The sequence below is a fragment of the Diceros bicornis genome, chromosome 10 (assembly GCF_020826845.1).
Source record: "Diceros bicornis minor isolate mBicDic1 chromosome 10, mDicBic1.mat.cur, whole genome shotgun sequence".
Taxonomy (NCBI): Eukaryota; Metazoa; Chordata; class Mammalia; order Perissodactyla; family Rhinocerotidae; genus Diceros; species Diceros bicornis.
In genome coordinates, this window is record NC_080749.1 from 61,117,949 (window position 1) to 61,130,888 (window position 12,940).

Consider the following 12,940-nt stretch of genomic DNA (forward strand, 5'->3'; position numbering starts at 1 on the left):
TGTTAGCTCAGAGCTAATCTTCCTCTTAGCAAAAAAACAGATTAAAAAAAAGCCCAGTCCACTCTAAGTTAAAGAGCCCAGTCCACATCTTGTAACTGTATGGAGCTTACGTTCTAGTGGGAGACAGACAATAAGTAAGATAAATAGATAAAATACATACTATGTCAGGGAGTGATAAATACCATGGGGAAAAAGTTGAAAGGAGGATATGAAATGTGTGGAGATCATATGTGAGATTTAGATAGAATGGCTAGGAAAGGCCTCACTGAGAAGAGGACTTTTGAGTCAAGACCCGCAGAAGGGGATGGAGCAAACCATAGGGTGTCTTCTGGAAGAGCATTCCAGGCAGACACACAACTGGTGCAGAAGCCCTGAGGTTGGAAGTAGACATGTGTTGGAGAAACAGCTTGCTACAACCAATTGAACAAGGAAGAGAGGAACAGATAAGAAGGATAGTGGTGGTGATGGTGGCATCAAATTATACAATGCTTTGTAAGTCATAAGACTTTGACTTAACAAAGAATGAGAAGGTAAGGCTTTGGAGGATTTTGAGCAGAGTTACATGGTGTGATTTACTTTTTAACTATCGCTCTGCCTGGTTGTCACATTGAGAATAGACCACGGGGGGCGGGGAGTCAAAAATGGAAGCAGGGAGGCTGTTGTAATTATCCAGGCAAAGGGTGCTGGTCTTTTGAATCAAGGTTGGGCTGACAGGGGTAGGGAGAAGTAGTAGAATTTCAGGTACGTTTTAAAGATAAAACCAATAGAATTTGCTGATATAGTGGATGTAGGGTAGAAAAAGTGTTGTTAAGGATGAGGTGTAGGCTTTTGCCTTGAGGAACTAGAAGAATGGAGTTGCTATTAGCCGACATAGGGAAGATTATACGAGGAATTGGAATATCAGGAACAACTCACTTTAGGATAGGTTAAATTTGAGGAATTTTCAAAATTATTAGATTCAAAATATTAGATTTCAAAATAAAGACTGTTTAGTAAGCACTTAGATGTGTAACTCTGGAATTCAGGATAGAAATCTAGGCTGGAGATACAGACAGATTTGGGAGTTGAGAGCTTATTGGCGCTATTGGAAGCCATAAAACTGCATGAGATCACCAAAACAGTGGATGTAGGTAGAAAAGAGAGGAGGTCTAAAGACTGAGTTCTGGAGGACTGTCAATTTTTATAGGTTAGAAGATAAGGAATAGGAACAGTGGTTGAGAAGGAGGGGCCAGGAAAGTTAGGAGGAAAACAAGTAAGTATGTTATTTTAGCAATGAAACAAAGCTAGTATCGAGGAGGACGAAGAAGTGATCAACTATGCCAAATGTTGCTGGACCAGTCAAAATAAGATGAGGATTGAGAAATGAGCATTGGGTCTAGTGATGAGGTCATTGGTGACCTTGGGTAAAAGCTATTTCAATGGAGTGATGGGGAGTAAAAGCCTGTAAGAGGTAATTGAGATGGGAGCTGGAAGGGGTAGAGGAATAGAGGTTTGTTTTTAAATAAAGATTGGAAAAGTGGCATTGTGGTATTCCTGTGGGCATGATTCACCAGAGAGGGAGAAGTAGATGATCCAGGAAGGAGGGTAGAATTGCTAGAGTGTTGCCCTGGTGGAAAAGAGAGAGAGAATGAGAACCAGTGAAAAGGTGTGTATAGCACCTGTCTTGAGATTGTCGGCATTTATCACCCATTTTCTACTCAGCTGGGAAGCCTCAGTGGCAGGTCAGCTGCTAACCTGTAAAATGCTTTGTTTGAATTAGGGTAGAATCAATCCTGCATCCAACACCCCGACACACACACCCTTTCCCTACCTTCTCCCCACCTGTGTCTTGACTAGCAGAGGGCACCTTTGTGAAAAGGAAAATGGGCCTCTTATTCCAGACAAGGCAGCCAGTACAAGGGCTGGATTTTAGCCCTCTCTCACTCACTTCACCCTCACTTAGGCTAGGTGTCCTTGGAACAGAAAGGAGTCACAGTACTAGAAGCTGCAGCCCTACTCAGTCTACTCCAAGACAACAGGGAAGGTCACATTTAATATCCTGCTGTAATAAACATATTCTTTGTCCTGTGGCAAAATAGCATGATAAGTGAGAAGAATGCAAATTCAAGAACCAAGAGTTTGGTGTGGGAATCTCAGCTCTTCTACCACCTGGCAGAGGGAATTTAAGATGAATCACTTACTTTCTGTGTCTTGGTTTCTTAAAGTGTGAAGGGAGAGTTTGGGCCTCAACCAGATCCTTTCCAGTCTGAAATTCTGTGATTCATTAAAATATAATAATCCCCAACTTACCTCCTATTCAGCCATGTGAAGCATAACATGGTTTTGCTGAGAATAAAAAAATATTGCTGAGGAAATTTGGTTTCTTTGGAGAACAGCTCCCCTTGGGTTCTTCACAAACAAGTATTTGCAAAATTTGGAGATTAGATTAGATGTAGCAGCACTGGAATTATAAGAGGAAATATAGCAAAATCATTAAGGACAATACAGACTAGTTCACAGACTTTGTCCAAATTCTGTCTGAGTCATTTTATAGTTGTGGGACATGCAGAAAGTTATTTAACTCTGAACCTTCATTTCCTCATCTAAAAATAGGAATATAATAGTAGTACCTACTTCATAGATTTGTAAGGAGAATTAAATGTTATGCACTATGATGCTGTGAACAATGCCTGGCTTATAATAAGGATGTAGTAAACCTTAGCTAACATTATTATTATTGTTACTACTACTACTAGTGTGACATATATAGTTTAGAAACATTTTACTATAAAAGTCTCTGATGCTATAATTTAATTTTATAATAATTACCTTGAGTCACCAAAGGAAAAATAAACTTTGAAAAGGAAATGCCATTGAATCAGGTTAAACTTTTTTTTTTCTTCAAAATTGATACCCAATTTTATATATTTTTAGTTACAGTGAAAATTCACTTAGGGAGTATTCCTGATTCTCAAATGATGACAGAACAATCAGCCATTATTGTAATTAGCTCCAGTTGCTGTGTATACTTAAAACTTATAAAATAATATTTATTTTAAAAAATATATTTTCCAAAAATAGGCCAAAATATATAAATTTTATTGTTCATATATATCTGCCTTAAAGATAGATTTTTGACGGATCCTATAAACATTTTGATTATACCATCAAGTTTTTTACACTCTTTATGTATAAACTATTTTTCAGAGCACACATTTAATTATTCTGTATATGAAGGTCGTTTACCTGTTTACCGTTCATAGTTTGTTTTACAGAATAAGATATAGTTAAATCATTTTAACTATATCTGTCGTACTGTAATTAATATGGTTGACTTGTGCTGATTTGCACTTTTTTAAATCAAATATGCAGATCATTTCTAAACTGATGGTCCCTTTAAAAGAAGAAAAGCTTTATATGTACATTAGTTCCAAAAGTGAAGATAATTTATGATGTAAAGGTTAGAGAAAAATGGAAGTCTATAAGGTAAGTTTGAAGAGAGTTTAAGGAGTATTGGGTGTGCCTTTCAATAGATAATGGTGAGTTTAGATTTTATTTGAATTGTCTCATTTGTGTTATAAATGAAATGATAGTGGTGAGCACAGTGCAGTGTACCTGGGACTTAGTAGCACCTAGTACTCAGACCTTGGTTTCTAATGACATTCCCACTAAAAGGAGCCAGGGATCCTTGAAAAAATGGCTGATTCCAAGGCTGGGATCTGGAACATCTATGCCAGAAAGTAAGAAGTGCACAAAAAAATGATGGTGGCCTGTCACAAGGATATAGGGGCCATTTTGAAGGGGCTCCCACTGGCCAAATCTGCGGTTCTTTGAGCATCAAAATAATTAAAGGCAGTAATGAATTACAAATCATTAGGAAAAAAATAGGGATCCATGAGCCCTCACCAGTAATACACATATTCACACCAACGGGGAAAGAGAAGGCTCAAGAGGGCCAGCAGGTAAGTATGGAGGAAATACTGGAGCTGGAAAATCATGATTTTATCACCATCATAGTAAAGTTTAGTTCAACCAAGAATCACAAATGGATGTTCAATCTGGGGGAGAAATCTTGAGGAAGAGTAGGATAGTTGCATTGTCTTATAGTGTTTGTCCAAAGGTTGCTTATTGGTTGCAGAGAAAAGATATTAAGTAAGCAGTAGGAAAATTGGACAGCACTGGATCTGGGTAATGAAAATTAACATCACCAATTAGGAACAGGTGAATACTATCTGCCTCCAGATGTGATACCCTGAGAAGAACACAGCATCACTTAGGTACTATTCTGGCCAAGAATGCACTGCCTGCATCTAATCATGAGGAAACATCAGACCAGTTCAAGATGATGAGCCTTCTATTAAAAAAAGAAGAACTATTTTCTTCAAAAATGTTAGTTATAAAAGTCAAAGAAAGGCTGAAAGGCTTCATATTAAAGGAGACTGAAGACATGGGACATAAATGATCCCAAGACTGGATCCTGTATCTGGAGGAAAATTAAGTTTTTTTTTTTTAAATATTATTGGGTCAGTTGACAACATTATTTTGCAGATTGTAGGTTAAAGTATTGTATTGATATTACATTTACTGAAATTGTAGCTGTATTGTGATTGTATTGGAGATTATTTTAGCAAATGTACACTGAAGTATTTATGGGGCAAGATTCATGATGTATGCAACTTATTCTCAAATGGCTCAGAAAAAAGCACTTTGTGTGAGGGTGTGTTTATATATACAGAGAGGGAGAGGGAGAGGTGGTCAAGCAAATGGGGCAAAATGCTAACAGAAGGAGAGTCTGGGAAAAGTTATACAAGTGTTCTTTGTTCTTGCAATTTTTCTATAAGTTTGAAATATTTTCAAATAAGTCTGTACACGCATGCACACATTGGGGCTTATTTCTGTTATACTTATCTCTTAGTGCTCTAGGTTCCTAATTTACTTTTAATACTTAATTAGTTTAAGATGTTAACATTCATTGCTTCCAGATATACACATTGATTTTTAATTTCTTTTAAATAGTGCTGGGCCTAAAGGAGATAACATTTATGAATGGAGATCAACTATACTTGGTCCACCAGGTTCTGTATATGAAGGTGGTGTGTTTTTTCTGGATATCACATTTTCATCCGATTATCCATTTAAGCCACCAAAGGTAAGAACCCAGAAGTGCATTCTTTAATATTTATCCTTCTCCTCCAAAATCAGTTTATTCTAGAGGTTGTGTGCATTGATGTAATCATTTTTATTTCATTGTTTTTCATGGCTTGATACAGAAACTCTTGTGTAACCAAGAATTTTAAAACTGTGAAAGTAATTAATTTCTGCCTTTTACAGATAACTTTATCATCAGCAGAAAGAGGGTTTAGTTGTAAATAAAAGTATGCCATTTTGCACATCAATAAAGCAGATAAATTTTAGATTTATACTATGAGGGAAAATATCCTGTCACTATTCCTTAAGAAACATACTGGGATAAAAAGTAAACCTGTTTGACAGCTTCCAGAAATAAGAGTTAAATAATTTGAATTTTGTGCTAAATACCTTATCTTTATAGATGAGCAAAAGCTAGAAAGCCATACATAGCAAAGAAGGGGGAAACTAATACTACTTAATAAACTTACTTTGTGTACTCTGTAGGTGTGATGTGATAATGGGAATGAGGGTGGCTTGGGTGACTTAGGCCTCTTTGTTGTCTCTGGATATGAAATTAGATGGATAACAGAGGGAAGGGTTGAGTTCTGCCTTGTATTGACTGGCAAATATTTTTCAAGTCTTAAACATAATAATTACTTGAATAGCTTCCTCCTCTGAATTCTCCTTATAAATTGGTCAAGCCAACAGGTAAAAACCACCAGTATTAAGCCTGAGCGTAATTATGCTCTAGCTACAAACTTCCGACATGTCAGGGAAAAGTGTATTATAAAGCCCTTAAATGATGAAATGTTTTTCTTTTCAACATAGTTGCTTATGTTCCCTATACTCTCTAAAATATATGTATCTATTTAATGCCTGTGCTCACATCCATGTGCACGTCTGTTAAAATAAAGGATTTATTAAAAAAAAAAAGAAAAGACTCCACTATTATCTAATAAGGCCACAACAGTTCCACCTAGTGGTATTTACCTCAAATTGCAGATACTAAGGTTCCCTAACACCTAGAGGTATTTGCTCTCACCTACAGCTATCAGTTTTTTGAGTCCTTTACTCTGGGTCCCATCAGAATTGAAGATCTTGAAATGATTGTCTTATTTAATGCTCCCAGCTATGTAGAGTATGTCTTGCTAGATCGCTCAAACAAAGGGACAGAACCCTCATGTTAATACCACAAATTGTATTCACATTCACAAGGACACACGTTAAATACCAGTATATCACTAACTGCTCAATTTGCATTCAGTGATTAAGTTTTCCATATTATAGAAAACAAAAACCTTAGCAAAATAATTCATGATTGTATTTATAAATAGTGATACTTATTTCTCCGTGCTTTGTTTTTCATATTGAAAATTGTAAATTTAATTCGATTCAATTTCAGTTCAATTCAAATTGAAATCATAAGCAAAATGAGCAGAAAAAAGTTGGCAGGATTTTTTACAAAATTATTTTTGTACGTGAGGGAAAATTTGTTGAAGAAAAAGACATATTTTTAGAGTCTTTTAATGGGAAATAGAAATTGACTAACATAAAGGTTTCAAACTAGTTCTGTATATGATTTACCATAATCGTTTTGGTTAATGTTTATTAATTTAGTATGTTAATATTTTGCTGAAGTCTCAACATTTTAATTTTCTAACCGTTTAGTGTTGATTCGTTCTTCTTGCCTAAGATATCTTATACAGTATTGTGAAGCATTATTCAGATCTATAGTTGGACAAATAAAAAAGAAGTAAGACTTCTGCTATTATCTTGGTGTTCAGTACAATTATTTCTCTACAGTACTGCTTATTTTTGATAAAATGTTGAACTTATTGAAAAATAATAAAAATTTAATTCTCTTCTATTCATTGATTGTTAATAGCTGAAAAGATTCAAAATATTAATTGTATTGTATTTGTAGACCATACATATCTATTGAGTAGTCAGCTGTCAATGATCTGAATATATTATTCTTATATTCTAGAGAACTGTCTAATAGAAATATAGTGTAAGCTACATGTGTAATTTTAAATTTTCTAATAGCTACATTAAAAAGGGTAGAAAGAAACAGTGAAATTAATTTTAATAATATATTTTATTTAACCCAATATATCCAAAATATTGTCATTTCAGCGTGTAATCAATTTAAAAGTATTATTAATGTGATATTTTACATTCTCTTTTTGATACTGAGTCTTTGAGCCTACTTTTAGCCCGTCTCAATTCGACTAGCCATGTTTTAAGAGCTCTGCATAACAAGTATGTACTGTGTTAGAGCTGTTCTAGAGGTGGATAGTCTCCTTCTGCCTCGCTGACCAGTAGTTTCTTTCTTGTTTTTAATTATGCATCCTTATCATAAATACCCTTTTGAGGGCTTGTAATATTTTCTTCCCAGGCTTCACTTGGGAGATCACTGTACACACCGCTAGTTCCAAGAGATCAGGAACTTCTTTGTTTTCTCTGCAACTCCAGATTAAGATTGACCTCCCAGTTAGTGTTTGTGATTGTTCTGAAACTACCCAATTAGTGTTTGTGATTGTTCTGAAACTTGCCAGTGTTTGTTCCTATGATTTATCCTCTTTTTTCACACATCTCAGGGATATATTAGTTTGCTTTATGCAGTAGCTTAAGACCTTGCTTGTTTTATTTTACTGTCTTAGTCTTACAAGACAGTGACCAGTTGTGGAAATGAAAGGCTGAGAAATAGAAAGGTTAGTGATTTCACCAACCTTCCTCTGAATTCTTCCCCAATATTTTCTGATACATGGCAAGAAGTCAACTAAGTTGATACTGAACTTTTCTACTAAGAAACTAGTGTAAGTTTTGTCTTACGTTAAAAAAAATTCTTCACCAGTTTTGCTTACCTTTGGCACCAAAACATTTCTGTTCTCCCTCACTTTCTGTCTTTAAACAGGGGGATGTGTGTGCACATGCATGCACATGTATATGGGGTATGTGTGTGTACACTCGCACACACATACATACATTGAATAATCTATCATTTAGATTAAACTAATCAAATCAACTACTCACTTCGGTTTAAAATCAATATAGTTCCTACTATACTGGATAAAAATAAAATTTCTCTCAACTGAATAAAACCATTTAATTTTGTTACTACTTAAACCTAGTATTCGATTAGCTCTTCAGTTACATTATTTGCTATTTAGTATCATCTGTGATGTATATCCCTTCATGTTTGCTGGTGAGAGGTAGTTGGTAATGAAACATTCATTTTCTTTATGTATTTAATGTGACTGCCCTTAGGTTACTTTCCGCACCAGGATCTATCACTGCAACATCAACAGTCAGGGAGTCATCTGTCTGGACATCCTTAAAGACAACTGGAGTCCTGCTTTGACTATTTCAAAGGTTTTGCTGTCGATTTGTTCTCTTTTGACAGACTGCAATCCTGGTAAGCAAATCTTCAAGCAAATCTTCATTAACACATACAGTGAGCTACAAAAACTAATGCATTTTCTTGGTTAGCTTAAATGTGGATTTGAGAAGTAAGTGCTATAGGTAGAAAGATCAGCATAAAAAACATTGGCTAGGAAATTATCAATGCCACTTTAATTAGAATAGAACAAAAAAGTTTCACAATAAGTTCTTTTAGTTTGTTAATGGCATGCTACCCTATAATTATTTTCTCCCTGCTGTTGATGGATTTTCTAAATTATGAGACTGTGCAAGCCACTTTTGACTAGAGTAAAGCAATGTACCTGACTCTGACACCAGTGCCTCCTTTTCTTGCTCCTTCCCTGCTACCGTGTACTTTAAATTAATCTCTTAGTAATGAAGGGCTTCTTGTTCTCCCTTCCTTTGTGGATTATGGTTAGTTGTTTTAGATGTAGTAGATGTAGTATTAGTGGATATTAAAGTGGTAGCTGATGAGAGCGTTGGACTAGATTATGATTATATAAACTTAGAAATAAAGTCATTAGTGCCTAATTCATAACATTTTTAAGAAATCCATAATTCCACGCATTGTCTTTAACATGGGTAGCTGACTTGAAAAAGTGATGTTTAGGCCTGGGATTTTGCGTATGTTATCTTACTAAGTGGTCTTTTTTTAAAGAAGTTGACTTACTTTTTCTAAATATTTGATTAATCACCAAAGGCTATTACTATTACCTTAGGCCCAGCAGTTATATATATGCCAAAGATAGATAGCTAGATAGATAGCTAGATAGCTAAATAGATAGATAGATATAGCAATATATAGAAGAAGATTCACTGTGGCATCATTTATTAAAGCAAAAGATTAGAGACAACCTGAGTGTCCATTAATAGAGGATGTAGCTATTAAAAAAAATGAGGCAGCTCTATAGGAATTCATAGGGAAAGCTTTGTGAGATATGTTAAGTAAAGAAGTAAGGCACTGAAAAAGAATACGTATGCATAACAATAAGATTCTAAGTGCTTGTAAATGTGTATAATATCTCTGGGTAGCAATCCTGTGAACAGGTAACAATGATTTGCCAGGGAAACTTCTGAGTAATTGGAGTCAGGAAGGAAGAGAGCTTTACTTTCTACTGGTGTCGTTCGGTACACTTCAAATATTGTGCCATGTGCACGTATTTTACCTTTTTGAAAAAAAAAATTCAAAATAAAAGTTTATATCTCAGATTCAATTTCTAGTTTAGAATTCTATTTAAAACAAAATGGCAAGTGAGTTTTCAAATGGAAATAAGGATAATGATTTGAGTCATATTATTGCACAGAATGAAGGAAACATTTCATTCTAAATAGCATTGCATTGTAAGGTCTGAGTTTTTATTTTAAAATTACATTTTTTAATATCCATAAGAAAGCAGAAATATAATCACTCAGCACACTTTCATTGTTGAATAAAATGCCGAGAGTAAAAACAGTTTTTATATATTGAAGGCATGCATCTTTTATAAAAATCAAATTTTTTAACTTAACATTCATTTTTAAAGTACTTTCCTAATTTTAATATTAAACTACACAGATTATGTTACTTGAAACATTTTTCTTTTGAAAATTTAGTCATTCAAGATGCTGCTGAAAAATCGGCATTCCAATTTAATAACATATTAAAACTATACCTTTAAGACACCATGTAATACAAGTTGATGTTCTTTTCACTTTTCCAGCGGATCCTCTGGTTGGAAGCATAGCCACTCAGTATTTGACCAACAGAGCAGAACATGACAGGATAGCCAGACAGTGGACCAAGAGATACGCAACATAATTCACATAATTTGTATGCAGTGTGAAGGAGCTGAAGGCATCTTCTCACTGTGCTGCAAATCTTTATAGCCTTTACAATACGGACTTCTGTGTATATGTTATACTGATTCTACTCTCTGCTTTTATCCTTTGGAGACTGGGAGACTCCCCAAAAAGGTAAATGCTATCAAGAGTAGAAGTTTGTAGCTGTAGATTAGTTATGTTTAAAACGCCTACTTGCAAGTCTTGCTTCTTTGGGATATCAAAATGTATTTTGTGATGTACTAAGGATACTGGTCCTGAAGTCTACCAAATATTATAGTGCATTTTAGCCTAATTCATTATCTGTATGAAGTTATAAAAGTAGCCGTAGATGACTAGGAATTATGTCATTTGTATTAAACCCAGATCTATTTCTGAGTATGTGGTTCATGCTGTTGTGAAAAATGTTTTACCTTTTACCTTTGTCAGTTTGTAATGAGAGGATTTCCTTTTACCCTTTGTAGCTCAGAGAGCACCTGATGTATCATCTCAAACACAATAAACATGCTCCTGAAGGCATAGTTTCCTGTCGTAATATTTCAAGTCAATCTTGTTAGAAGGTGTGTCTGAGATGATTGTTGATGAAATAAAAATGCGGATATGAAGATTGACTACTAAGGACTAGTACAAATAAATGAATTATTAAATGGAAAACATTTGAAATCTCATTAAGTGTGTAGAGTTTTTTTCCTTTAAGTCCTAATGAGAGAATATAATGAGCTTAAACATGCAAAACTGAATTTTAAACCATTGGTCTCAAAAACACGTAAAGCTCTACTTTGATAATATATTTGAGCTAAAAATAGTATGAAGTCCTAGCTCACGGAAGAATCTGGGGTTGTCTTATGGAATGTTTTGTTTCCAAATTGGTGATTTCTATCCACCATTGGGCAGTGTTGTCAAATAACTTTAATCTGGTAGCTCTTCTGTGTCTTGGGTGCATTTTTTACTTCTAATCCTGGTCTTGAATTTTCATGGTGTATGGTGTGCATTACCATTCTTATGACGGCACTTGAGCAGGAGACACAGCCAGAGGCAGAGGTGAACACAGAAACCCTTGTCTACCCTGTAGGTAGAACGAACTCTGGATTAGTGTGCAGATGTGGCATTATTTCTCAATTGAAAAAATACCAAATTTTAAAGGTTTTACAGGTTATATAAATTCCTTCTTTCTAGTTATAGTTATTAAATATTAGATTTCTTATAGGAGTTAGAATTACTTTGCAATATTCATATTTGGTAAACAAAGTATAAATGTGGTATTTTTTTTTTTTTTTCTATGACTGGGGTGATTGTTGAGGTAAGTCTCTGGTCATGTAACCAAGGTTGTGAAATATGGGCAAATGTCTTCTCCATTCCTTATGGAAATAGAGTACCATTTTAAAGTTTATAGAGTGGAATTATTTGCATAGAAATACATTGCTTCAGGATAATAAAGTAAAGCATTTATAGTTGCATATACCCTTGCTAAGAAAAGTGGACTCCTACTTGGGTATTTATCAATAGAAGTCTTAAATCAGGCTAAAAATAAAATTACATTTATGTATCTATTTTTCACTTAAACTCCACCCCAAAAAATCTCTCCATATTAGAAAGGAACGACAAACAAAAAGGTATTATTTTGAAGAATTCAGGCTTAGACCTATGAAAACCTCTGAGCCTTAACTGTTGTAAGGGGTAACTAATATGTGATGGAGTTCAAGTTAATGTGGTGAGAGCGGGGACCTTTTGTGTAAGCTGTAGGGATCTCCACGTAGGTGAGCAATAGAAAGTAGTTTTTCCCCACTTGCAATATTGTACATTCTACATCCTAGAGTATAAACTTCTCTCTTGGTGCTGGAAAAGCTTTCATCCTACTGAACGTTAGGATGTTTGGGGATGCTGTCGTTGGACTTCCTTCATTTGCTATCAACCTGATTACTACCACCAACCTGTTGTGCTTACCTGTGTCGCATACTCACCTGGGACAGACTGGAGGGAATTGGTTACTTAAAAATATTTGTGGCTCTTCCACAAACTGCCTTTGTGGCCTTGAAAGAGACACTTTAATTTCTTTGAGTTTCAGTTTATTCATACATGAAACAAAAGAGTTGAATTTAATTATCTCCCTCTTCTCTGTTAGCCCTCATTCAGTAAATCTAATCTTATAAAATTTATTATGCTTGTTCTGCTTTCTCTTTTGGGGAACAGGCTACAGTTTCAAATGGACTGAAAGATACCAATCATCATTTGGTTTCCTTCTATTAGATTCCCTTAAAATTCTGAAAATTTTTTTTAATCTTGTTCTCGATTTCTGAAAAACTGTAGATCCACTTCCCAGTTACATAGGTGTTCATTTAGGTATACTATAAATAGGGGAGTTTTTTGCATGTAACCTTTGCTCTAGATGTAAATTGTGATATAGCAAAACCCAGACCTTTTCTCATCCATTAAGAGCAAATTTTATGAGTTACAAGTCCACATGTAACTTTATAAGTGTTCAAGAATGGTCATGGCACCATGCATCCCGTGAGCCTGGAGTGTTCTCCTCAGAGGAGCCATGCAGTGCACCACTGTGTGCCAGGCACCATGGAGTCATGATGTGCCTTCT

The 12,940-nt window shown here is 35.0% G+C and overlaps 1 protein-coding gene across 1 annotated transcript in view; it reads left to right on the forward strand.

The window, feature by feature from the left end:
- UBE2E3 (ubiquitin conjugating enzyme E2 E3) overlaps positions 1-11,018 on the forward strand; it is an 88,638-nt gene extending 77,620 nt beyond the window's left edge. The window contains exons 4-6 of the mRNA XM_058549358.1: positions 4,996-5,128; positions 8,380-8,527; positions 10,233-11,018. Coding sequence (XP_058405341.1) covers positions 4,996-5,128; positions 8,380-8,527; positions 10,233-10,330 — 379 coding nt within the window. The 3' untranslated portion in view covers positions 10,331-11,018. The remainder of the gene's footprint in view (positions 1-4,995; positions 5,129-8,379; positions 8,528-10,232) is intronic.
- Positions 11,019-12,940: the final 1,922 nt, after the last annotated feature.